At 38.6% G+C, this 25,228-nt stretch overlaps 1 protein-coding gene across 1 annotated transcript in view; it reads right to left on the bottom strand.

Annotated features, from left to right (window-relative positions):
• Nucleotides 1-5,306: 5,306 nt before the first annotated feature.
• SEC63 (SEC63 homolog, protein translocation regulator) overlaps nt 5,307-25,228 on the bottom strand; it is a 90,909-nt gene continuing 70,987 nt past the window's right edge. The window contains exons 17-21 of the mRNA XM_010382489.2: nt 21,028-21,186; nt 19,208-19,309; nt 14,108-14,206; nt 10,338-10,442; nt 5,307-9,385 (exon numbers count right to left, since the gene is read on the bottom strand). Of these exons, the coding sequence (XP_010380791.2) occupies nt 9,242-9,385; nt 10,338-10,442; nt 14,108-14,206; nt 19,208-19,309; nt 21,028-21,186 (609 nt within the window). The 3' untranslated portion in view covers nt 5,307-9,241. The remainder of the gene's footprint in view (nt 9,386-10,337; nt 10,443-14,107; nt 14,207-19,207; nt 19,310-21,027; nt 21,187-25,228) is intronic.

Raw genomic sequence — 25,228 nt, 5'->3', positions numbered from 1 at the left:
AATTGCTCAGCAGCAGAGATGCACTGGCTCCCAAGGGTCAGGGATTTCAGCTTCAGAGGTGCTGGATGACTTGCACACAGTAGGCTGGACAAATTCTCATGATGCCAATTGGGTCACTCGGCTAGGTTGCCTTGCCCAGGCAGAAAGCCACAGGCTATACCCCAGACACTGGACAATGATCCAGTTGCTCTTTGAAGCAGAAACTTTGCCTGCTCTTGGGATAAAAGCACTTCCCAGCAAATTTCTGTCTCCAGAGGTGACATCCAAGGAATAACTGTAGTGAGGTCCTTGTCCATCAACTCTTCCACCATGGGTGCACATGTGAATAAATAGTAGACTATTTAGACTGAATTGGGAAAGGCTTATTGGCAGCAATAGGAGGAAGCTAACCTTCAAATATTCATTCTGCTAGCTCAGAATACCTGCTCAAATTTCAATTCAATAAATATGTGCCATGCAGCAAGTTAGACTTCAGCAACCTTCAGAGTTCCTTCAGAGTTCCCACACTGGTGGGAAACAGAAGCAAATGCAAAAAAATCAGGACACTGTAAGCAGTGTCCTGGAAAATTCCAAAGTGTTCTCATCTTATTTTATGTTGCTATATTGCTGGGGTGCATTTTAGTAACTGGATGGCAGCAGAAAGGATTTGCAAGAAGAAATTTTAGAGTGCTCGAAGTTAAGCCTAATAGTCATTTCTAGAACTCCATTCTTCACAGAACGGGTGTCTTCATTTTCTCTCAGCTTCCGTCCTCAGTCCTGATGTAAAAAGTAATATTTAAATACAATCAAAGAAATTATCCAAGAAACACATATTTGGCCCAGTAAGAAGGCTGCTAAGGTTTAGAATTAGAACCTCAAATAGATCCTTTAGAATCCCCACTCAGTAGAAAAAAGAGGGTGAATAGATGCGAGGAAGCCAGACTGGGCAGTCTATGATACCATCTTGGCCTTGTAAGGTCAAAGATTGGACACCCAGGGGATCAAGCCCTGCTCTACTTCAAGGTAATCACATTCAAGGCTGAGGAAGAATTTATTGCTTCCGTCAAGACAATTACCTAGAACTGTAACACTTGGAATCATTTGTCTTCAGCAAGCATAAGCTGCAACACTTTAGATTGCAATGGATCTTAAAGGTCCCTTTGCCTGTGTGTGTGTGTGTGTGTGTGTGTGTTTTAAAAACAGTCTAGCTCTGCTGTCCAGGCTGCAGTGCAGGGGTGCAAACACAGCTCACAGGAGTCTCGACCTCCTGGGCTCAAGTGATCCTCCCACCTCAGCCTCCCAAAGTGCTGGAACTATAGGTGCATGCCACCATGCCTGGTCCCCCTTCACCCTTTTGGCTAACATGAAGTCACCTAACCTGGAAGCCCACATATCTTGGCACAATGGCATCTCATTTCAACACAGCATGGGGGCTCTGAGATAGAGGAGAGGATCTGACTCAAGTATAACCATGTACCCATTCTCCAAGAACATTAGTAGCTGTGGTGGGCTACATACAGCAGGTGGTCACACTAGACCTGATCCGGCCAGCTTCCACTTTAATAAGGGCTGCGTGTGTGTGTGTGTGTGTGTGTGTGCGCGCGCGTGTGTGTGTGTTGGTTTCCTTCCTGGCCTTCCATAATGGAAAGACGGAGAATGAGGGTTGTGGAACGCAGTGCAGCACACTGCAGGGGAAGATGCCTGGGTCCCAGCTCCGGTTCATCAGCGGTGCCAAGTCACTCCTCGTCTCTGGGTCTTTGTGTCTCTATCCCCGCTTCATATCAATGTCTGACCCTCTGTGGGCACAACAGGGACTGCAGTTTGCTCCAAATCAGAGCTGCAGCGTGGGTGCCCCATAAATACAAGTATGCAGCACTTACACACATGCTTTCATTCCCTTCCCATGATAACGCTGCCCATGGAGGCAGCAGTCTATCCCATGTAGTTTACCTCCATAGGCAACATAATCAAGACTAAAGTCAGGGGTTTTGTTTCTATCCCTACATTCCAGCTCTGCTTCTATTAGGCTGTGGAGGGGATTAGGGAGAAGGGACTTGGTTCAATCAGATGCAAATGCAGAGAAAACTTTACAAATCATACTGAGTGACATAGAGAAAGGCTTCGTTTTTTTAAAAGATTTTTTTCTCACTCTAAAAAGAATTCCTTTTAACACACTGAAACATTCAAAATTCTACTCAAAACTCGGTTTTAGTATTATCAAACTTAAACAGCGTCTACAATGTGCTGTTCCTGAAGTGTCACTCCTGACATTTAGTGTGATACCCTGTCATTAAGTCAGCAGACTTGAAAGATGTGGGGGTTTTCAGTGTATAAAGAAATAATGCTGAGGATCATAACACTATAGTTTCATCCCCCATTCTCAAAAGCACTTTGCTGCTAATCACATTAATCCTTATAATTTCCATGATAATAGACCCAGATCAGTGTTTTGTGAGTAGGGGTGGGTAGGTGGGGCAAGATTTCCTTGGGATCGTGGGAAAAAGAGTGACTACTGAGTTCTGAACCAGGAGTTAGGCTGCGGGAAGAGCAGCGACTCTAAGATACTTGAAAGAGGGTGCCTTGCCATCTTTCAACTTGAGCCACCTCTCCTGGCTCTCTCCCTGTTTAATAGATGCTGTCAGGTCAAGAAGAGGAACAGTAAGCTTTGGGAGGAACTTGGAAAGTGACATAGAGCCTAGCCAATGACTGGAGTCCCAAGAACATGGCAGAGAATTGGGAAATAAAAAAGCTGCGGAAACGCTGGATGTGATTATAAAGCACACAGACTAATCGGACAAAGATACAGATGCAGGCTAATGCATATGAATGAGGGAGGCTATCATGATCCCACGAACACTACTGAATAATGATGTCTCCTTGGGAATCGTCAAACCTGATTGGAAGATCAGGATTTTTTAAGTCTCTCATTGAATTTTTGTCACATGCCCTTTTTTTAAATCAGAATACCCATCAATGCATTTGATCCCCCCTACTGTGTATCATTTCTAAATGAACTTTTGTAGTTAAAAACAAAAACACATCTCCCCCTAAAGGATGACTGGGTACCAGGAAGACGGTTCAAAATAGTATTTCAAAGATTCCTCAGTTATTTCAACCAAAGGTCTGAGGCCTCCCTAAATTTGGGCAGCATATTTGGAAAAAGAACACTAAAGGAATGGCAACTATTCCACAAGGAACCAGACTCCCTTGGAGGCAAATGTTCAGTTTGTCCAGAAAGGAAGGGTATGGGTTTTATGTTTTGGGGGGAGGGGTGGAAGCTTTGGGGAAGGAGTGCAGAAAGCAATAATAAAAATCTCTTATGGTTACCATGTAGAAGAGGTATAGTGTTCCTTCTTTTATACACCCTGTTTTGCATTGTCACAATGGACTGGATTCAACTTTAAAAATTCTGGATATTTTTTAGTTGGTGCACGGGTAAGTAAATTATCTTCAATTGCAACATAAATGTGTTTATCTTTGACAATAAAGCATTTCCAAGGGGTTTAAATGTACATTATTCTCAAGGAAACTGCCTCAGTGGTCCTAGTTTTCACTAAATAGACCTCATTCCCTTTGAAGAATCAGCGTTCTATCTCTCTTTGTAAATACAGGTCCTACATGTATTGAATTCCAACTGTTGAGACAGTTTTCCATGGATCTCTCGTGTTTCTGCACACCTGTCATCAGAGGCACACAAGCTTTTGTTCTAGACTATCTTTTCAAGGGTGTCTGTATAGCAAACAGCCTTGGAAGGCAGTGTCTCCCTCCCAGAAAGAGGGTGAGTTTGTTTGCTGTCTGGAATAATAAGATCAGACAGGGTTGCTTGCAGGCCCTTGACAGGGTTAGGTCTCCCAAGCTTGGAGTTCCTCAGCTCTGATATGAACAGCATCTGCCTGGCCACTCAGCATCGCCTCCATGGGAATTTGGGGGACAACAGGAATAGATGGGGAACATGAAGCTCATGGCGCCTACTGTGCCTCTAGTCTTTGGAGTCTTCTGTGTTTTGTCAGCATCCATGACACTGGCAAGTTAACTTGTTAGCTTGCATGTAAAAACTCTGGATTCTTAATAGCTGACACCTATCAGGCAAACAGATTAGATTATTGTAGAGTTAAGGAATTTCCATGTCCTATTTGTCCACCTCTCTCAAGCAAACAAATGCAAATTGCAATTCCAGCACATTGAATACATATGGATTATCTTTCGGAGTTGGTTGCAAAGGGACTTAATGTTTCCAGACAGTAAATTTAATGGGTTAAAGGACACACAGCCAGGTGCGGTGGTTCATGCCTATAGTTCCAGTACTCTGGGTGGCCAAGGGTTGAGGCTAGGAGTTCAAGGCCAGCCTGGGAAACATAGCAAGACCTCGTCTCTAAATAAATAAATACAATGAGCCAGGTTAGTGCCTGTGGTCCCAGCTACTTCGGAGGAGGATGACACAGGAGAATCACTTGATCCCAGGAGTTGAGGCTGCAGTGAGCTATGATTACACCACTGTACTCCAGCCTGAGCGACAGAGCATGACCCTGCCTCTAAAAAAACAATAAATAAATAACAAAGGACACATGGACAAAGGAAGACAGAGTTTAGGGGGAAACATAAAAGCTCAAGAGAGGGAGGTAATCCCAGAAGATGCAGATAGAAATAAATTACAATGCATTTCTTTAATCGTGGTTTTTAGTCTCAAATGAAACACACCATTCTTTGTTAAAGAAAATTACAGCCCTATCGCCCTCTACTGGAACGAGGCTGGAAAATACAGAGAAATAGCTTGAAGTTAACTCTTAATGGAATCTGTTCACACTGAAGTCCATTGCTGCTATTATCCAGATGTTAAAGTGTAAACCTCAGGTGTTTCTGGTAAGGTATGAGGGATACAGCTCCCTTTGTGTACCCAGGCTGATAGGTTAACCTGAACAACTTCGCGCTGAACAGAGTGGCCAGTCCTTCCCACACGCACCTTCCATTTGCAGCAGTCACTGATTGCCACCAGTAACAGGCTGAGATTTGCTCAAAGTCCCAGCAAGTCGACCCCAGCAGTGCTGCTCCACACCTGCACCACCTGCATTCCACAGAAAACCGCTGTGCAGAATCCTCCCCTTGCCTATCAATCCCACCTCCAGACCTACTCAGCTCTATCTCAGAAAAGTCTCACTCTGCTCTTGGGAGCTACAGTAGGGCTGGACACAGTGAATGCCAACCCACCAACTCCAGAGTACATCACTCTGTGATCTCAGATGGTGTCAAACGTCACCCTATCAATACCACAAAGCAGTGGTGCCCAAATGTTTTGATCATGCACCCAAATCAGAAAAAACAATATAATGCACCAATAAATGTATATTTATTTATAAATAATATAAGTGTACAATTGTACAATATATTATGTACATTATAAAACACACAAAAATAGAAATTTAAAAGGATGAGATTAAATACAAATAATCATTTTAATACTTCCTCAATGGATTGATCATCTCCATGCCCCTGGGATGTATACACCCCCACCTGAAACAATAGCCCTAAAGTATGTCAATGATTGTTATTTGGGTTTTCAGCTCAGGTTACAGAAATATGTACAAGATCACATTTTTTAAGTTTTGCAAAATAGCCCTACCATCAAGTTTAAATGGATGAGAATGCTTGGTGCTAACTTCTTGAGACATATTTGGACTGGTCACTACACAGCTGGTAAAATGTCATGTTATGGTTCACCAATAGTTATTTCACTTTAAGGCAGTCTAAATAGGGGATTTCATGGAGTTAAATCAGGCTATTCGTGGGAAAGTTGTTTTAAAAAAACATTTTAAAGCAAAGGATCATTATTTGCTTTTTTTTTTTTTCCCCAAAAACACCCAACTGGCTGGCGCAGTGGCTCATGCGTGTAATCCCAGCACTTTGGGAGGGTGAGGAGGGCTGATCACTTGAGGCCAGGAGTTCGAGACCAGCCTGGACAACATGGCAAAATCCCGTCTCTACTAAACATAAAATTAGCTGGTGTGGTGGCGTGCACCTGTAGTCCCAGCTACTCAGGAGGCTGAGGCAGAAGAATCACTTGAAGCTGGGAGGCAGAGGTTGCAGTGAGCCGAGATTGCACCACTGCACTCCTCCAGCCTGGACGACAGAGCGAGACTCCATCTCAAGAAGAAAAAGAGAGAGAGAGAGAGAGAAAAAGGACAGCAAATTAAATAGCTAGCCCCTAAAGAAATAATTCTTCTGCCTACAGTAGACAACAACAACAACAACAAGAACAAAAAAGGCGTTCCAAACAATGGCCAAGGCAAATGGATTTAAATGGATTGCCACTCATCTACCTGATCTAACACCAGCAAGTGAGTTCTTAACTTTTTTTTTTTTTTTTTTTTGATGGCTCCAGTATCCAATCACAGAGTCTGGCACATAGAAACTCAGTAAATATGTGATGAATGACAACTCCTCAAACATTATGTAAGGTGCTGAATTACATTTGAAATAAGAATTGTGACTACAGAACACTAGTATATGGTTTGGATTGGCTGAAGCAAACTGAACAAAGCTTGTGGTCAAAAAGAACATGCCTAGAGAGCCTTATTATCTCTCTCCCTCCCTGTTTCAGCATCAGTTGTTTGACATCTACGCCCCCCTGCTTCCACCAGAGCCTGAGCTTCCCTGCACACAGTGGGACAGTACAGCTGGACAGGCCTGTCCTTTTCCAACCCTCAGTGCAAGCTGGGAGAAGCAGAGCAGAAGGTATTTTCTACACAGAGAACTTCACTCAATGTGCTCCCTAACTTAAAAAAAAAAAAAAATCACGAAAATGTTTAAACAATTCAAAAAGGACATGAACATCTAACTCTGAGATTGACATATTAACACCTCAGGGCCTCAATCAAATATTACAATGCTAAAAATCACAACTGCTACACTTTTAATTGTGGTAACTAAGTCTCCTTATGAACAGCTGTATTTTAACAGTTACTTTACCAATTAGAGAAAAATATCACATAATTTAAGTAACTTTCAATTTCACTTCCTATACACTGTATCATCTATAGGCTCATCAACTGTCGACAACGTGTCAGTTTTTTTATAGGAAGAACGCTGAAACTTCACTCAAGTTTCCATTAGATTAAATGCAAACTAGGATAAATAGTTTGTTATTCTCATTCCAGAGGAAAAACAAAGGGATGTGGAGTTCAGCCACTTGCTGGACAGATAAGAACTATCAACTGAAGGCTCAGTTCTTTCACTACTGCCATATGGAAAGAGGTTAGTACCTAAAGTACTCACTAGAGGAAATTTTATTTTACTTCGTTGGGAAGTACATACACATCACACAAAGAGAAAAGGAAAACCAACTAGTGGAATTTTCTGGTGATGGTGGTTTTTTAAGCACTGTGGTGAGTTACTAGGTTACCCTCCTCTCCAGAATCTTAAACCCAGAGAGAAGCCAGCTGTGTGAATGAACTTACAAAGCCTCTTTAAGGCAAAGTAGCCCCTAGAAAAAAACATACTTTTCTTGAAATCTTTCAAGAAAACTAGGAAATACGCATTCTACACATTGTCGTGTCTTGTCTGCTCTGTTTCCTTGCCTTTGTGCCACACCTGTTTTCTCTAATCCCTCCTTCCACTTGATACCAGCTGGCTCACCCCCGGCCACCACACTTAAGTAATCAGTGGCTGCCTCAACACACTAGTGCTTCACAGCAGAACCTGATTTGAAAATTAAACCCACCCTCTTACTTGTTCAATGAAGTAAATGAAAAAAATCCTCAGTGACACTGCCTCCTGCCTGCCAAGAAAGGGGCTCACTAAACTGGTGATTGAGGTTACAGTGAAAAAAACTGCTTTGACCATTTGATAGAAAATATTACATCCTAAATTTAGAACCAACAAAACCATTCATGGTTTTGGTAATTTTCAGTTTTTACTTCCAACTACTGCAGTAACAAGATACCAGTGGTAATTCTGCACTGAAAGTGGCAACCTTTTAAGTAAACAAGGTTGCAAGTTGTAGTATTCCAACAATATTTTGACCTATGGAAATTTTGATAGGAAAGAATTATTATAATCAGTTTTATAATACTACAGACTTATGCTTCCTCCATATCTAGGAATAAAAGTATCCACCCTCCCTCAATGATTCATCATGTGTACATCTCTACTCTTTACAAGCACTATCCTTCCAGTTGTACTACAAGGGGAAATCCCTCTTACTCCTGGGTTTTTCTATACTATACAGAAATAGCAGTCACTTTAGCAGTAATGTACAATACTATGCAATTTTTAGTTGAAAAATAAAGAAGTGGATTGCCCTATTTATGCCCTGACAGTAAAAAGACACACACCATTGAAACATAAAACGAGTCAACAAACTTCTATTTTTATTGACAGGAGTCCAAAATGAATACAAAAAAAAGCTTCCTTTGTATGTTATACTTACTTTCCTTAAAAAGCTCCTGATACAGTCAGGTAGACTGAAAACTAAGGATGTAGTTCAGCTTTTAGAGTGAACCTTTTTTATAAAAGGTTTAATAACATAAGCCACCAATATCAGAAAACATACGGTCCCACTATCACTTTTAGAGCTACAGCTTATCAAAAGAATTAGATCCTGCACTGATCTGCTAAGATACAGGTTTAGAAATGTTTTAAGCCATTAAAGCCATTTTTATAATCTGTCCGGTAACTGGACAATTAAGAAAAGAAAAATTCCAAAATGTAGCCCTCTATATCATGTGGAATGTGAGAGAATGCCAACTTATGACCAAGACAAGTAAAAATAAAAGTTTAAATCTATGAATGCAGCTGTTACAGTCTTGTATCACTGCAAAATGTCAATAATAGAGCTTATCAAGAGATTATAAACTTGAGCAATGTTACTTAAAACATATTTGTGGTGTTTGCTAAAACTAAAGCTGAACAAAGAAAAGTCGCTCATTTACAGACTGTGTTTCCTGCATCTTTACTTTTACTGGGACCATAGACTGATCAGATAATACACAGCCCACACTTCTGGACAGTTATAATAACAAAGGATTTATTATCATTTGCAGATGAAATAAATCCACCATCCCATACTTGAAAGCTTTCAATAAGCCTTAACATTTTTCAGGTTGTACCAAGGCACCACTGCCTAGTTATATTATGCACCCATTTCTAGAGTAAAAAAACTACACCTCCCTCAACATCAGTTCTGTACTGTCTCTGGTTTATTATACACTTCCAAAACAGCAAAAAATTGCAAATATGTGCAAACACTGTGGTCCGTTCTGAGTACTGCTTAGTCATCATCTTCCTCTTCCTCCTCTTCTTCCTCAAAGCTATCTTCAAAGCCCTCACTGTCCTCCTGGTCTTCATCCCCCTCTATTGCTGTATCCCACTGTGGGTGATTTTCTGGCACAGGCTTAGCCTCATGAACTTCCAACTAGAAAGAAGAATTAAATGTAGACATCAGAAATTTGGGGAGAAATAATGGAAGAAATCTTGGTAAACAAAAGCTTTTCTTTGACCATAGCAATTACAAAGAAATAGATTTCTATGGATACAATTCTAAATTCAACTCATTCATTTAGAATAGACACTTCATCCCAGAAATAAAACAAGTAAATCTAACCATAAGTAAATGTAGTCAAATTTCTAATACAGTTTGATATTTTGATTCTATATGTTATACTACTTATGAATGTATTTCTGTGGCATAAAATAATTATGATTCTTGAGCAAGAACACTGAGTCATATTTTAACAGAAGCCTTCTGCTTTAAGGAAGAAAAATCCGAGGTATTTTACAGTTGCTAGACTTGTGACGTAAAATTCTACAGTTAAAGAAATATGGAACCCTCATGGAAAAAAAGAGTTTGCCTTTACTGGCTACTTTTACCCTTTACAATGCAATAATACTTTTAGCACCATCTCTCTAATATAATAGGACACCTTTTATAAAAAGCTCAAGTGAATTGGTAAACAAAGATGAAAGTGTGCTGCAAATGATACTTACAGAAGTGTATGCTCTAAGATGACAAAAATAAATTAGTTTCAGAAATTAATAAACACTCCAAATAGAATCTGTGGTTAAAAAAAAAAAAAAAAAAAGTGCCTTTCTAAAGAAAAAAGAACCCATTTGCTGAGGCCTTATAAAGTTACAACACATTAAATGTATCCCTAAAGTAGTTTATATTCAATGTTCTAAATTGTTATACTCCTTAAAACCTAAAACCTTATTATTGAAAGACTAGTCCATCAAGTATATCACATATAAAGCAAGAGATGACTTCTTTTTCCTTCCATAACTCTACATTTCAAAACTAGAATTATTTTCCTAGTATATTAAACATGTATACAGAAAACTCTTATTTACTGAAGAGTCACTATTCTTACCTTCAATGGTTTAATCTGATCCAAACCCATATAGGAGTCTGACCTCAGAAACACAGTATACTGATAATTTCCAGGCTTGCCTGGTGCAGGAAACTTCAGCTCTACCTAGAAGATAAAATCAGAACTTAAATATCTGTATTATGGGGAGGAAACAGCTCACTCCCTAAAATTCCTAGACCACAGTATTTAACAGCCAGGTTTTTTCTGCAGATGATACAGAAAGCCCAAACAAATGTTACTGAAGTCCTTATAAACAATAATAAAGAAAAGTGAAATGTATTACATATTATAAATACCTCACAAAGAGGAGATCAAATTATGCAGAACTGATGAGGTTAATTTGTATCTCCACAATTTAAGAAAAAAGTACTTAAAGCAACCAAATTCTACGCTATCACCTTGAAGAAATTAAGTAGGTATAAAAGCATAAATGAAATGTTGGAATAAAACAACAGACTTCACTAGATAGGAGATACTTCTTGCCAAATTTTCTTATTTCTAGAATAAATGCCCAATGCCAAAGGTCAAGAAGATATTTTACTTACCATCAAATCATAAACTTCAAATACAAATAACAAACCTTAAAAAAGTTTCTATTCCACGTGGACAAAAGAAGAACAATTTTTTTAAAATGACATTTGTATGCTCTGGTGATCTGCCTCCAATCTCCAAAATCCAGATTTTATAATCAAGATTAAATATTAAAATATGCCAGTTTTTAAAAAACTAGAAAAAATCATGAAGGAATCTTTTTTTAAAAATTAATCTCAGTTTGGCCTAACTATAACACAAACCTAGAAATTATTTAAAAAAAAAAAAAAAACGCTTTAAATCATACTACAAAAAATAAATAAGAAAATGGATAAACAAATAGGTATTTATATTTCTGTCTGGTAGAAACAACCAGAATAGTAAAACAAACTGGGGAGAAATATTTGCAACACATATCACAAAGGGCTGATTTCTTTTTTTTTTTTTTTTTTTTTTTTTTGAGACGGAGTCTCGCTCTGTCGCCCGGGCTGGAGTGCAGTGGCCGGATCTCAGCTCACTGCAAGCTCCGCCTCCCGGGTTTACGCCATTCTCCTGCCTCAGCCTCCCGAGTAGCTGGGACTACAGGCGCCCGCCACCTCACCCAGCTAGTTTTTTGTATTTTTTTAGTAGAGACGGGGTTTCACCATATTAGCCAGGATGGTCTCGATCTTCTGACCTCGTGATCCACCCGTCTCGGCCTCCCAAAGTGCTGGGATTACAGGCTTGAGCCACCGCGCCCGGCCAGGGCTGATTTCTTAACATTAAAAAAAAAAAAAATCCCAATTTTTTAAGACTCAAGAAAAGTGAACAATGATCACAGACAGACACATTAAAAAGATGACTCAAACACACTGAAGGTTAAGTTTCACACTTCAGAGAAATAAAAACTACACTGAATAGAATAAGCAGAGTAAAAATTGATTTAGACAACAATCATCAATATATGCTTAAAATGACTGGCTAAAACAATGTTGGAGAATAGGACATTCACACAGGGCCTAAATATCACCCCATAGATTAGAGGGGGAGAAAAATACCTTTACAAGAGAAAAACCATAGCTAAATGAGCAACCTTAATATCACCAACATAGGGCAGAGGCATATACTGTACCTCTAACATAATTCAGTAAGAAGTACATCACCAACATAGCTTGCTTGCCAAAAACACGAAGAGGAATAATGAGTAACCAACGAGACAAATTCATATTAAATGATACTCTACAAAACACTTTGCCTGGATTCTTGAAAAATGTCAGCGGCATGCAAAGATTAAAAAAGAACAAGGACAAGAAAGTATTCAACACTAAAGAGGCATGACGACCAAATACAATGTAAAAAGGTCTTTTTTTCTTTCTTTCGAGACAGGTCACTCTGTTGCCCAGGCTGAAGTACAGGGGCATGATCGTGGCTCATTGCAGCTTCAACCTCATGGGCTCAAGTGATTCTCCTGCCTCAGCCTCCTGAGTTAGTCTGGGACTACAGGCACGAGTTGCCACACCCAGCTACAATGTGTGATCCTTGACTAGATCCTGAGTTCAAAAATAAAACCAAAAACTGTAACAGACATTAGTGGAATCGTTGAGGAAATTTGAATACAGACTGTATATTAGATAATTATGCCATATCAACATTACATTTCCTGAGTATAATCATTGTAGTGGGCCTATAGAGAAGGTCCTGGTTTTTGTTTTTCTTTTTTAAGAGACAGGGCCTCACCATGTTGCCCAGACTGCTCCTGAATTCCTGGGCTCAAGTGATCTGACCGCCTTGGCCTCCCAAAGTGCTGGAATTACAAGTGTGAGCCACCGCAACCAGCCCAAGGCCCTGGCTCTTAAGGGATACATGTCAAGTAGTTAGGGGTGTCATGTCATGGTATCTACAAGTACCTCAAATGGTTCAGCGGAAAACACATACACATGTGCATGTTTTGTATGTACACATACAGTGAGAGAAAGATAAAACAAGTAACAGCTAAATGTAAACAACTGGTGAATATAGGTGGGGATCTAGGAAGGTTTCATGATACTGTGCTTGTAACTTTTCAATAGGTTTTAAAACTTAAAAGATCAGAGAGGCCAGGCACAGTGGCTCATGCCTGTAATCCCAGCACTTTGGGAGGCCAAAGCAGGCGGATCTCTTGAGTTCAGGAGTTTGAAATCAGCCTGGGCAACATGGGTAAACCCCGTCTCTACAAAAAATACAAAAATTAGCCAGGCATGGTGGTGCACGTATGTAGTACCAGCTACTTGGGAGGCTGAGGTGGGAGAGCCTGGGAGGTGGAGGTTGCAGTGAGTCAAGACTGTGCCACTGCACTCCAGCCTAGGTGACACAGCCAGATCATGTCTCAAAAAAATGATCAGAGGAAAAAATTAAAAAAAAAAAAAAAACACAAAGATCTAAGATGCTATTTTTCACCTTTCCAACTAGCAATGATATTCAAAATGTATGACATGCTGAGAGGCATTAGGCATATTTAGACATTCATTCTTTTTATAGAGAAATAAAATATCTAGCAATATAGATCAAAATTACAAACATACAGAGCCTCTGGCCCATCAATTCAACCTCTATAAATTTATTATTAACCTATTTCATGCATTTACCACTTGATTACAAAGGGTTAAAAAACATATACTAAAACTCAACATCATAGGGCTATCTTGAAAAGCTTTTGTCCACCAAGTACAGGCAGACAGAATTTTCTTCCTAGGAAAAAAAAAAAAAAATCAAGAAAAACAATAACAAAAATGCAGTTCCCAAGGGTAAATATGTTCATCACAATGTTACTTCACTGACGTCATTAACAGTGAACAATACCACGTAATCAAAAATTCCACTCAAAAAATCCACATCATCAGTTCTTAGATTTTTTTAAGACAAAAGATCTAATACTTAACACTAATCCAATAAGAACAAAAATCCTATTACTAAATTCTGGAGAGGAGGAGGAAAGGCATATGTTCTTAGACACTAACAGTGAAAACTCCCAAAACAAGCTAAGAACAAGTTTTTAAAACATTGACTAAGCTGCCTACCTTTAACAATTGTTTATAAATTTCCAACAAGCTCACCCCCAAAACATCAGAGAACAGTTACAAAATGCAGGCAACAAACAGAATACAATATGCTAAATATGATAAACTGCTTTTTAAAAAAAAGATATATGAAGATATATGAAGCAGCATGATGGTGACAGTTGTGTCTTGTTAAATACTGAAATCATGTTGTGTGATAGTTACCTCCTCTGTATCTTTCAGTGTACACACATGATATGGCATAGATATTAATGTCTGCTCCTTCCTATCTGCAATGTAAAGCCACCACCATTCTTGTTTTTCCTGGAAAGAAAAGAAGAAGAGGAGTATAAATAATCAGAAAGAACCAGAGAGAACGTAATTTTGGCCTCTCTTATCTTAGAGATTCTCTGCACTGACAAAGTGCTTGGTACAAAATAGGTGTTCAAATGATTATTTACTGAAAGAATAAGCTGTTCTTAACATTTGTAGAGCCATTGCCTAAAAGCATTCCGTATCCAATTTTGGGGATTTCAATAGCTCCTTAAAACCTATTGATTGGCCTTCATATTAAAAACCCCATGACTAACCTTAAGGAACAAGCATTTTTCTAAATATATATAACTATTACAACAGCATGTAGCAAATAATCTTAGTAATCTTACCTAGTAATAAGCAAAAGCCACAAAGTAGGAGTGGAAGGAACTTGGGCAGCCAAATCAAAAATCAATACATTAAATACTTTATACACTTTTAAGAGGATATTTCAGATTGTAAGAGTCTATTTATACTTTCCACTGCCTGTGACTGTACTAAACTTGGCATTTCTAGCTGAACTCCAAAAAAATTAGGAACAGAAAAAAGAGCTGGGTTTAAAAAAAAAAAAAAAAAAAGCCACCAGAATGTCAGAATGTACACAATGACAACAGGGAAAAATCAGAGAACTAGAGACAGAAAAGTATTAAATATATATATAAATTTTAGGCAGGGCACAATGGCTCACGCCTGCAATCCCAGCACTTTGGGAGGCCGAGACGGACGGATCATGAGGTAAGGAGATCGAGACCATCCTGGCTAACACAGTGAAACCCCGTCTCTACTGAAAATACAAAAAATTAGCCAGGCATGGTGGCAGGCGCCTATAGTCCCAGCTACTCAGGAAGCTGAGGCAGGAGAATGGCGTGAACCCGGGAGGCGGAGCTTGCAGTGAGCCCAGATCGCGCCACTGCACTCCAGCCTGGGCAACAGAGCGAGACTCTGTCTCAAAAAAAAAAAAAAAAAAAAAAAAAAAAAAATATATATATATATATATATATATATATGTATATGTATATGTATATGTATATGTATATGTATATGTATATGTATATGTATATGTATGTATGTATTTTAGAAGACCAAGAAGTCTAAAAGCACCAAACCTCTGTGCATTCAGCAACAACTGCTCTATTACAGCACACCTCAGTTAACTATTTAGTCATCTGCTTAGTAACACCTGTTTTAAGAGTTGGGTAGGGAAGTATCTTTCTAAAACGGTTTAAAGAAAAATGTTTTACAGCTTAAAACAAAATAAACTCTAGGATGTTCTAAAGATTTATTTAAACAAAATAGTACTAGACTATCCTAAATTCTCAATTGTCCGAAATGGGTTAAAATATCATCTTACTGAAACAGTTTCTTTGAGAAAACGTGGGGTTTTTTTGTTTCGTTTTTTGTTGAGACAGGGTCTCACTCTGTCACCCAGGCTGGAGTGCAGTGGCACCATCTCAGCTCACCTTACTGCAACCTCTACCTCTGGGGCTCAAGTGATCCTCCCACCTCAGCTTCCCGAGTAGCTGAGACTACAGGCATGCACCACGTCTGGCTAATTTTTGTATTTTTTGTAGAAACAGGATTTCATTTATTTTGCCCAGGCTGGTCTTGAACTCCTGGGTTCAAGCGATCCTCCCACTGAGGCCTCCCATAAGTGCATGAGCCACCACAACAGGCCCATATTTATGTTTTTAAACTAAAATTGCTGCACTTTCTATTTTAACTATAAAAATAGATTAAAATTTGGTTTATCTTTCAAACACTACTATACTAAGCACAACTAAAAACTCTTCTGTTTAAATACCTTAGGAGATAAAGCACTGCAACATTAATAAGCCTAATAAATAAATGACAAGTACATGGTGACATGAGCAGCAGCTAACAAGAAAATTAAATTCTGCTTAAACCAAGGGTTAGGACTACTACCGTAGGCATATTTGTATATATAACTTATGTGTGTAAATACATAACAGCCTCAAAGTGGAATATTAACACCTCTGTTGCGGCTACTCAAATCTGCCCTTGCAGCATGAAAAAAAATGAGTGTGACTGTATTCTAATAAAACTTTATTTACAATAAAGCCTCATTGACAAAAACAGGAAGGGAGCCAGATCTGGCCTGTAGACTGCAGTTTAGCAATATCTGTTTTAAAGACACAGAAACCCGGATTATTTCACCTCCCTAAAATCTCATTTTCTTTTCAACAATCAGTGCCTACTTCTGGCCATGTTGCAAAGATGATCTGAGAAAATACAAATAAAAAATATATGTTAGAAAGCCTAGCACATGCAGTATAATAAATGGCAGTTATGATTATTAGTGACATGAGGTACAATAACAGTTCTTTTACTTAAGTCATTTTGACATTTGTCAGAAACATCATTACCACAACAAGTAGGGAATGTAAGCAGCACAGGATTATGTTAAAGATTACGCACTTCTTTACCTCCCTACTTAGAGAATGCCTTTCCCTCCAACCTCTCAGCCTATTTAATTACAATGAGATGCACTCAAGAATATTTATTAAGGGCCAGCCACGGTGGCTCACACCTGTAGTCCCAGCACTTTGGGAGGCCAAGGTGGGTGGATCACCTGAAGTCAAGAGTTCAAGACCAGCCTGACCAACATGGAGAAACCCCATCTCTACCAAAAACACAAAATCAGCTGGGCGTGGTGGCAAATGCCTGCAATCCCAGCTACTGGCTAAAAAAAAAAAAAAGAATATTTATTAAGAAGCCAATTAATATCAACTAATGGCACTACACTTGTGCCTAGACTCTGATGCACATGTTAAAAGTGAAACAGATGTTCTATGAGTTATCTGCATTTTAGACAAAACCGTTTTTCTTGTGTGAGATTCCCAACCATTCTTAACACATTAAATACAATAGATGAATTTCACTAACATGTAAGTCAAATACTACTAAGTGGGTAGTTTGGTAGTTAGGTTACTTAGGTAAGAAACATGGAAATGTAGATACGTAGAGAGGTTAGGAAGATCCTAAATTTTGTTTGTTCATTTGTTTTGTTTTATTTGAGACAGAGTCTCGCTCTGTCACCAAGGCTGGAATGCAATGGCACAATCTTGGCTCACTGCAACCTCCGCCTCCTAGGTTCAAGCAATTCTCCTGCCTCAGCCTCCCAAGTAGCTGGGATTACAGGCACCCACCACCACAGCCGACTAATTTTTTGTTTTTTTTTGAGACAGAGTTTCACTCTTGTTGCCCAGGTTGGAGTGCAATGGCGCCATCTCGGCTCACCGCAACCTCCGCCTCCTGGGTTCAAGCTATTCTCCTGCCTCAGCCTCCCAAGTGGTGGGATTACAGGAATGTGCCACCATGCCCGGCCAATTTTGTATTTTTAGTAGAGATGGGGTTTTGCCATGTTGGCCAGGCTGGTCTCAAACTCCTGGCCTCAGGTGATCCACCCACCCACCTCAGCCCCACAAAGTGCTGGGATTACAGGCGTGAGCCGCTGAGCCCGGCCCTAAATAAATTTTATCTGATAAACAATGATCTTAAATGTTTACCATGCAGATGCAGATTAAATTTGAAAAAGGCATTTTGCTGATAAAAATGATTCTTATTTTTTTTGAGACAGGGTCTCACTCTGTCATCCAAGTTGGAATTCAGTGGCACAATCATAGCTCACTGCAGCCTCAATCTCCTGGGCTCAAGTGATCCTCCAACCTCAGCTTCCCAAGTAGCCTAGGACCACAGGCATGAGCCACTCATGTGCATTAGTGGCATTTGGCCACTAATAAAATGTTCTGAGGGAGTGAATGAATGTTTCTCTTATTAACTAAGCATGGTCTAAAATGAAACTGTCTGTTATATGGGTACACACTAGGCAGCTTTGAGCACCCCATGGCACTTTTTACACCAATCAATGAATGGAATTTACTTGCTTCATTTCAGGATGCCTGGTGTTGGCAGGCTACCTCTGCAATGGGCAAAATGCTCCTAACAGATGGACTAAAGCTCAGGACATGCCAGAAGATCAGCGTGTGCATTAAGATGGAATCCTGGGCAGACTTCTCTCCAAGTCAAAACAACAGTCTGTACAGAGCCACTCATTTATTACTAAGAGAGCCAAATTATTTAGGAATTTGCCTTAAGCAGTCCTCAAAAACTCTAGATTGACATTCTCCAGCAGAAAGTAGATTTATACATGAAATCACCTGCCAAACACAAGTGGTGAGCAGAAGGTTCTGTGGCAAAGCTGTGAGGTAGTCTGTGGAACAGTTTCCCAAACTGGGGGAACCAGTTCTTGACCTCTGCTCCAGACAGAATTATACTCTAATGCAAAATGTCAATGGAATCCCAAGGTAATTTGAAAGATGAACAACACAGGCTATCAAGGAGATCTAAAGTTGAGCAGGCTGCAACTACAAAGTAAACAAGGACAAGGCAACAAATAGCATTGTAATGACCTGTCCTGAGCCTGGGGCTCAGTCATGATCAAGCTCTTATGGAACTTTATTTATTAGAGCCAAGAACACAGTTGGTCTCACAGCCATGGGCTCACACATTTCCATGGACTGGGACAACAATAACCAGGGTCAGAGCAATTCTAATGGTTCCATGTGGCCAGCAGGATCCTCAGAGGGAAAATTTAAATATTTTTTTATCCTATTTAAAACTTGGCAGAGGTGAGAGATTCACAATAGTTAAGTATTCAAAGGCAAAGTACGCATTTTTCTGATGAAGACTGCCTAATCTGCTAATAAGAAATCACCATTATGCACAACATTCAGTAATTAGGGCACAGAAAAGATAGCAGCAAAGAAAACCACAGAAATACTTAAGAAGCTAACAATCTCTTTTATAAGCAACACGTTCCCTAAGTATAATACCTATTGTAATATTCCCTTTAAAAATATGGCCTTTCAGGACAGACCACATTTAGCACATATGAACTAATATACATGACAGAGGGCTAAAAGTCAACTGACAAATCCCAGAGGAGAAAGTGAATGGAATAAGGAACACAGTAGCCTGTATATAACTCACCTCAGGAAAGTAAAGGCTATACACAGGATGTGTTATTTTTGATTTGGTTTCCAGTAGAGCTCTCTCTTTTCGCTGTATGCTTTGTTGTAATTCTTGCCACTCCTAGTAAACAAAAAAATTAAAATATTTAAAATCTAGTATGTGTTTTATCACTTTGAGGAGTTTCCAGGTATTATTCCTGATAATGCTAATTAACTACTTAGGATTAGAACAAGTTCAGTTCCACAAATCTGAATATCTCCCTGCTCATCCTTACAATGCCTTTTTAAATATATTAAATCTAACCACTGTAGTATCAACTACATAGCCGTTAATTATCTGACCCTAGTCTGCCTCTCTTTGGTCTCCTCTCTTCGGTCACTGCCTCCCTCCTTGTGCTTTTTATTCTAGTCATTTCAAACTACCTATACTTCTCTGAACTTACCAAACTATTTTACTCCTCCTAAACCCTGTTTAGACTTTGGTTTCTCCCTTTCTCTGCCTACTCATTATTATTTAGGACCAGCTAAAGCCCAAAGTATGAACTCCTGAGTAAAGCCTCCCATAAATTCCCTTCTATCTCAGGACTGAACTGATCACTCCCTCCTTACGTACCTTGCATAAGATGTGTGTAATTTCATATGTACTATATTTATTTACAAATCTGCCTGCTCCATTAGCCTACATATCATTCAAGAGCTGCAGCTGTTTCACATTTGGCTTTGTAATTCTTTAATCTCAGACAGCCTTGGGATGTGACAAATAATAAATAATGATTTGTTGATTTAATGACTGTATTTTTGGTCATATGAAGAAATCAGTCTGTCAAAACCCTAAGAGTCACTGCTACTAACCCTAATATACTTAGGAATATGTCAATTATTTCTCAAAGTCAGGCCAGGGATATAAGGTATTTGACAGATTTTAGTTTCCTGGCAATCAATTTAATTCTCTAAGTACAAAAACAGCCAAGGCCCTGCAAATGCTAACAATAGTCATCTTTGTTTTCTACCATTCCCAAGGCCAAGTGTGTTATTACTCCCTTATACTTTTATCCTTTGCTCTTTACCTCCTTCCTCCTTTTTTGGCCTCTCGTTTGCCTCTGAGGCTATTCAGGCAATCCCTTTTTATCTCCTAAACTACAATGTTACTTTTAGATCAATGGCCACTCAAAAAGAACAACGCTAACAAAACCTAAAGGAAATGGCCAGTTTATTTGCAGTGAGACTCTAAGGACCACATTCTTCTCTATAATTCTCCCATAAATCATGTGCAACTCAATGCCATGAGATTTTTCTTCTATACTCTGTACTTTCACACCATATTAATAAATTCTCTAAAGACTTCCCCTGTCCTTAATATATACACCCACGAAACAAGGTGGTATTCTATAAAAGTTAGCTTTTCCCTTAACCAACCTGTTGACATCAGGGTCCACAGTACTGTTTCTCTACAGTAAACATGACCTGTAGCTCGTGACACAGCCTTCCAAGTAAGTACTATGCATTTCACAAACACCTTTCCTTACTCTTATTTCCAGAGATATCCCCAACACTGAAAATCCCCTTATGAGATCAACTGACCTAACCTCAAAACCAGGTCCTACTCCACCTAACAATTTAATATTTAAGAAAATGAGGATTTCCAATCCTTGTTAGAAATCATTTTTCTTTATAACCTTGACTACCATTCCTTAAAAACGTTTTTCAAAGTAATAAAATTATAAAATATACAGGTATTATTTAAAGCAAGCAAGCGAGCAAGCAAACAAATGAACAACAACAAAACCCAAAGCTATCATCAGAGGTATAATTCAAATTATTTAAACCTATAAAGCTTACTGCTTCATCATCTTTGTTTTGTTTTTCATCTTGCTCTCTATCAGAGTCTCTGTCACTACCATCATCTTTTTCACTCTGGGAATCTCTATTGGTTTCTTCTTCTTCAGAATCACTGCCCTTATCTGAAACTTCTTCTTCATCTTCCTTTACTGCAGCTTCCTAAAAGGAAAAAGCACACACAAAGATTCTGTGTATCTCAATGAGCACATATTAATCTGAATCCCTAAAGTTAACTTATTGTCAACATAATTAAACTGACTCGATGACAATTTCACTATTCATATACAATTTTTTTAAATTATAAACATTCCTACTTATAAAGATGTGGGAGTCAGAATGAAGAGTTTAGTATCTGGCTAGTCTGTCTATTGTTAGTTATTTTATTCATTCTTCATAATTTGTCAAATGAAAGTATTTCTATTTGTAAAGCCCAGTAACACAAAGGCTAAGATGGTTCTGCTTTCAAAAACATCAATTATATTTTATTTAAGGAAACAGGTAGTTTATAGAAAAGTATAATGTTGGGGCCAGCCACAGTGACTCATGCATGTAATCCTAGCACTTTGGAAGGCAGAGGCAGGAGGACTGCTGGAGGCCAGGAGTTCAAACCAGCCTGGGCAACATAGCAAGACCTGATCCCTTAAAAAAAAAAAAAAATATATATATATATATATATCTCTCTCTCTCACAAGGCATGGTGGTACACATCTGTAGTCCCAGGTAGTTGGGAGGTTGAGGTGGGAGAATCACTTGAGCCCAGGAGTTTAAGGCTGCAGTAAGCCGTGACCACGCCACAACACTTCAGTGTGGGTGGCAGAGCAAGACCCTATCTCAAAAAAGGAAGGGAGGGAGGGAGGGAGGAAGGAAAAGTACTTCTTTGGAAGTATAGAATCACTTTTTTAACAGAGTAAGGCAAGGCAGTATCTCCAGCAAAATACTAGCTCACTTCAAGAATCAAGGAGAACAGCAAATTAAATGCAAAGAAAGCAGAAATAGGCAGGACATGGTGGCTCATGCCTGTAATCCCAGCACTTTGGGAGGCTGAGGCAGGTGGATAATTTAAGGCCAGGAATTTGAGACCAGCCTGACCAACATGGTGAAACCCCATCTCTACTAAAAATACAAACAAACAAACAAACAAAAAACAAAAAACAAAAAATAGCTGGGCGTGGTAGCACGTGCCTGTAATCTCAGGTACTTGGGAGGCTGAGGCAGGAGAATCACTTGAACTTGGTAGGCGGAGGTTGCAGTGAGCCACTGCCTGAGTAACAGAGCATGACTCTGTCTCAAAAAACAAACAAAAAAAAAAGCAGAGAGAGGTATAGAAAAAGAAACTTAAAACTAAAAGTTGGTTCTTTGAAAAGGTTAATAAAATTGATTAAACCCCTAGGCAAGAATGATCAAGAAAAAAAAAGAAACAATAAAAATTACCAATATTATGAACAAGAGAGGTGTAACTATATCCAACAGACATTAAAAGAAAATTATGAATAATGTTATGCCAACAAATTTAATAAGAGGAAATAGACAAAATTCCTTGAAAAACACAATTTGCTAAAATCAATAAGAAAAATGCAGAATATATATTAAAGAAAGAAACTCCACAAATAAACTCCCTTTGAAAACTCCAGGCCCAGATAGTTTCCCTGGAGAATCCTTCCACAGACTAAAAAAACAAATTGAAGCTTACACATACTCTTCTGAGCAAAAAAGGGAATACTTCCTAGCGTGATTAATAACACCAGCATAAATCTGATACAAAACCTGACAAGGATATTACAAAAAAAGAGAATGACACACCAATATTTGCTCTTAAAATTAGATGTGAGAATACAAAGAAAATATTGTCAAATCCAGATAAATATAAAAAAGGATACTAAGTTATGGCCAAATGATATTTGTTCCAGGAATGCAGGGATGGTTTCAAATTTTTTAAATCCATCAATCTAATTCAACAGAAAGGAAAAAAGTAAAAAAAAAACAACAAAAAAAACAAACCTTTAATGACATTCACTATTTGCTAATGACAAAAATTCTCAGCAAACTGGAAATAAAAGGAAACACTTCCTTAACCTGACAAAGAATAGTTACAAAAAACTTACACCTAACATCACATTTAGTGGTAAAATAATGTTTGCTTTCTTCCTAAGACCAAAAATAAGATAAGGTTTCTACTATCATAACTCTGAATAAATATTACACTGAAAGTTCTAGTCAGCACAGTGAGACAGAAAGGAAGAAAGGGCATAAAGATTAAAAAGAAAAAAGTAAAACTGTCTTTATTCACAGATGGCAACATTGTATATGTAGAAAATCTTTATTAAAATATCTACAAATGGTTAGAATTATTGCCAATTCATTAAGACTCTTTGATACAAGGTCAATATTTAGAAGCAACTATTTCTATACACCAGCAACAAACACCAGATAAAAATTTTAATGACATTTACAGTGATATCAGAAAGGATCAAATACATAGGGGTAAATCTAACGAAAGATGTGCCATACCTCTGCCACTGGAAATTACAAAACACTGCTGAGAAAAATTAGGGAAGATCCAAATTAATGAAGATAAACCACAATCATGAATAACAAGACTCAATATTGTTAACATGTCAATTCTCCCCATATTGAACCACGGATTCAATGCAATACCAATGTAAATTTCAGCAGCTTTTTGGGGGGGAAATTGTTAAGCTTATTCTAAAAACTGGCAGGAAATGTAAAGGAATTAAAACAGGAAAATTTTGATCAGTAAAATAGAGTTGCAGCACTTATACTACATATTTTGAGACTTAACATAAAACTACAACAATTAAAACTGTATGGCACTGGCATAAGAATAGACAAATAATCAATAGAATGAACAGGACAGTCCATAAACAGACCTACACATCATATACAGTATCACCTGTTGTTTTTTTAATTATACTTAAAGTTCCAGGGTACATGTGCAGAATGTGCAGGTTTGTTACATAGGTACACACATGCCATGGTGGTTTGCTGTACCCATCAACCTATCATCTACATTACGTATTTCTACTAATGCAATCCCTCCCCTAGCCCACCACCACCTGACAGGCCCCAGTGTGTGATGTTCCCCTCCGTGTCCATGTGTTCTCATTGTTCAACTCCCACTTACGAGTGAGAACATGCCAGTGTTTGGTTTTCTGTTCTTGTGTTAGTTTGCTGAGAATGATGGTTTCCAACACCATCCATGTCCCTGCAAAGGACATGAACTCATCCTTTTTTATGGCTGCATACTATTCCATGGTGTATACGTGCCACATTTTCTTTATCCAGTCTATCATTGATGGGCATTTGGGTTGGTTCCAAGTCTCTGCTGTTGTAAACAGTGCCACAATAAACATATGTGAGTATGTGTCTTTATAGTAGAATGACTTATAATCCTTTGGGTATATACCCAGTAATGGGATTGCTGGGTAAATATTGCTAGTTCTAGATCCTTGAGGAATCGCCACACTGTCTTCCACAATGGTTGAACTAATTTACACTCCCACCAACAGTGTAAAAACGTTTCTATTTCTCCACATCCTCTCCAGCATCTGTTGTTTCCTTTTTACTGACTGTCATTCTAAGTGTCGTGAGATGGTATCTCACTGTGGTTTCGATTTGCATATCTCTAATGACCAGTGATGATGAGCTTTTCTTCATATTTTTGTTGGCTGCATAAATGTCTTCTTTTGAGAAGTGTCTGTTCATATCCTTTGCCCATTTTCTGATGGAGTTATCTTTTTCTTGTAAATCTGTTTACGTTCTTTGCAGATTCTGGCTATTGGCCCTGTGTCAGACGGATAGATCGTAAAAACTTTCTCCCATTCTGTGGGTTGCTTGTTCACTCTGATGATAGGTTTTTGTTTTTTTGTTTTTTGTTTTTTGCTGTGTAGAAGCTCTTTAGTTCAATCAGATCCCGTTTGTCTATTTTGGTTTTTGTTGCCATTGCTTTTGGTGTTTTAGTCAAGAAGTCTTTGCCCATGCCTATGTCCTGAGTGGTATTGCCTAGGTTTTCTTCTAGGGTTTTTATGGTTTTAAGTCTTAAGTCTTTAATCCATCTTGAGTTAGTTTTTGTATAAGGTGTATGGAAGGATCCAGTTCCTGCTTTCTGCATATGGCTAGCCAGTTTTCCCAATACTATTTATTAAATAGGGAATCGTTTCCCCATTGCTTGTTTTTAACAGGT

The sequence above is a fragment of the Rhinopithecus roxellana genome, chromosome 4 (genome assembly GCF_007565055.1).
Source record: "Rhinopithecus roxellana isolate Shanxi Qingling chromosome 4, ASM756505v1, whole genome shotgun sequence".
Classification (NCBI taxonomy): domain Eukaryota; kingdom Metazoa; phylum Chordata; class Mammalia; order Primates; family Cercopithecidae; genus Rhinopithecus; species Rhinopithecus roxellana.
This window is presented reverse-complemented; position numbering and strand designations above follow the sequence as displayed.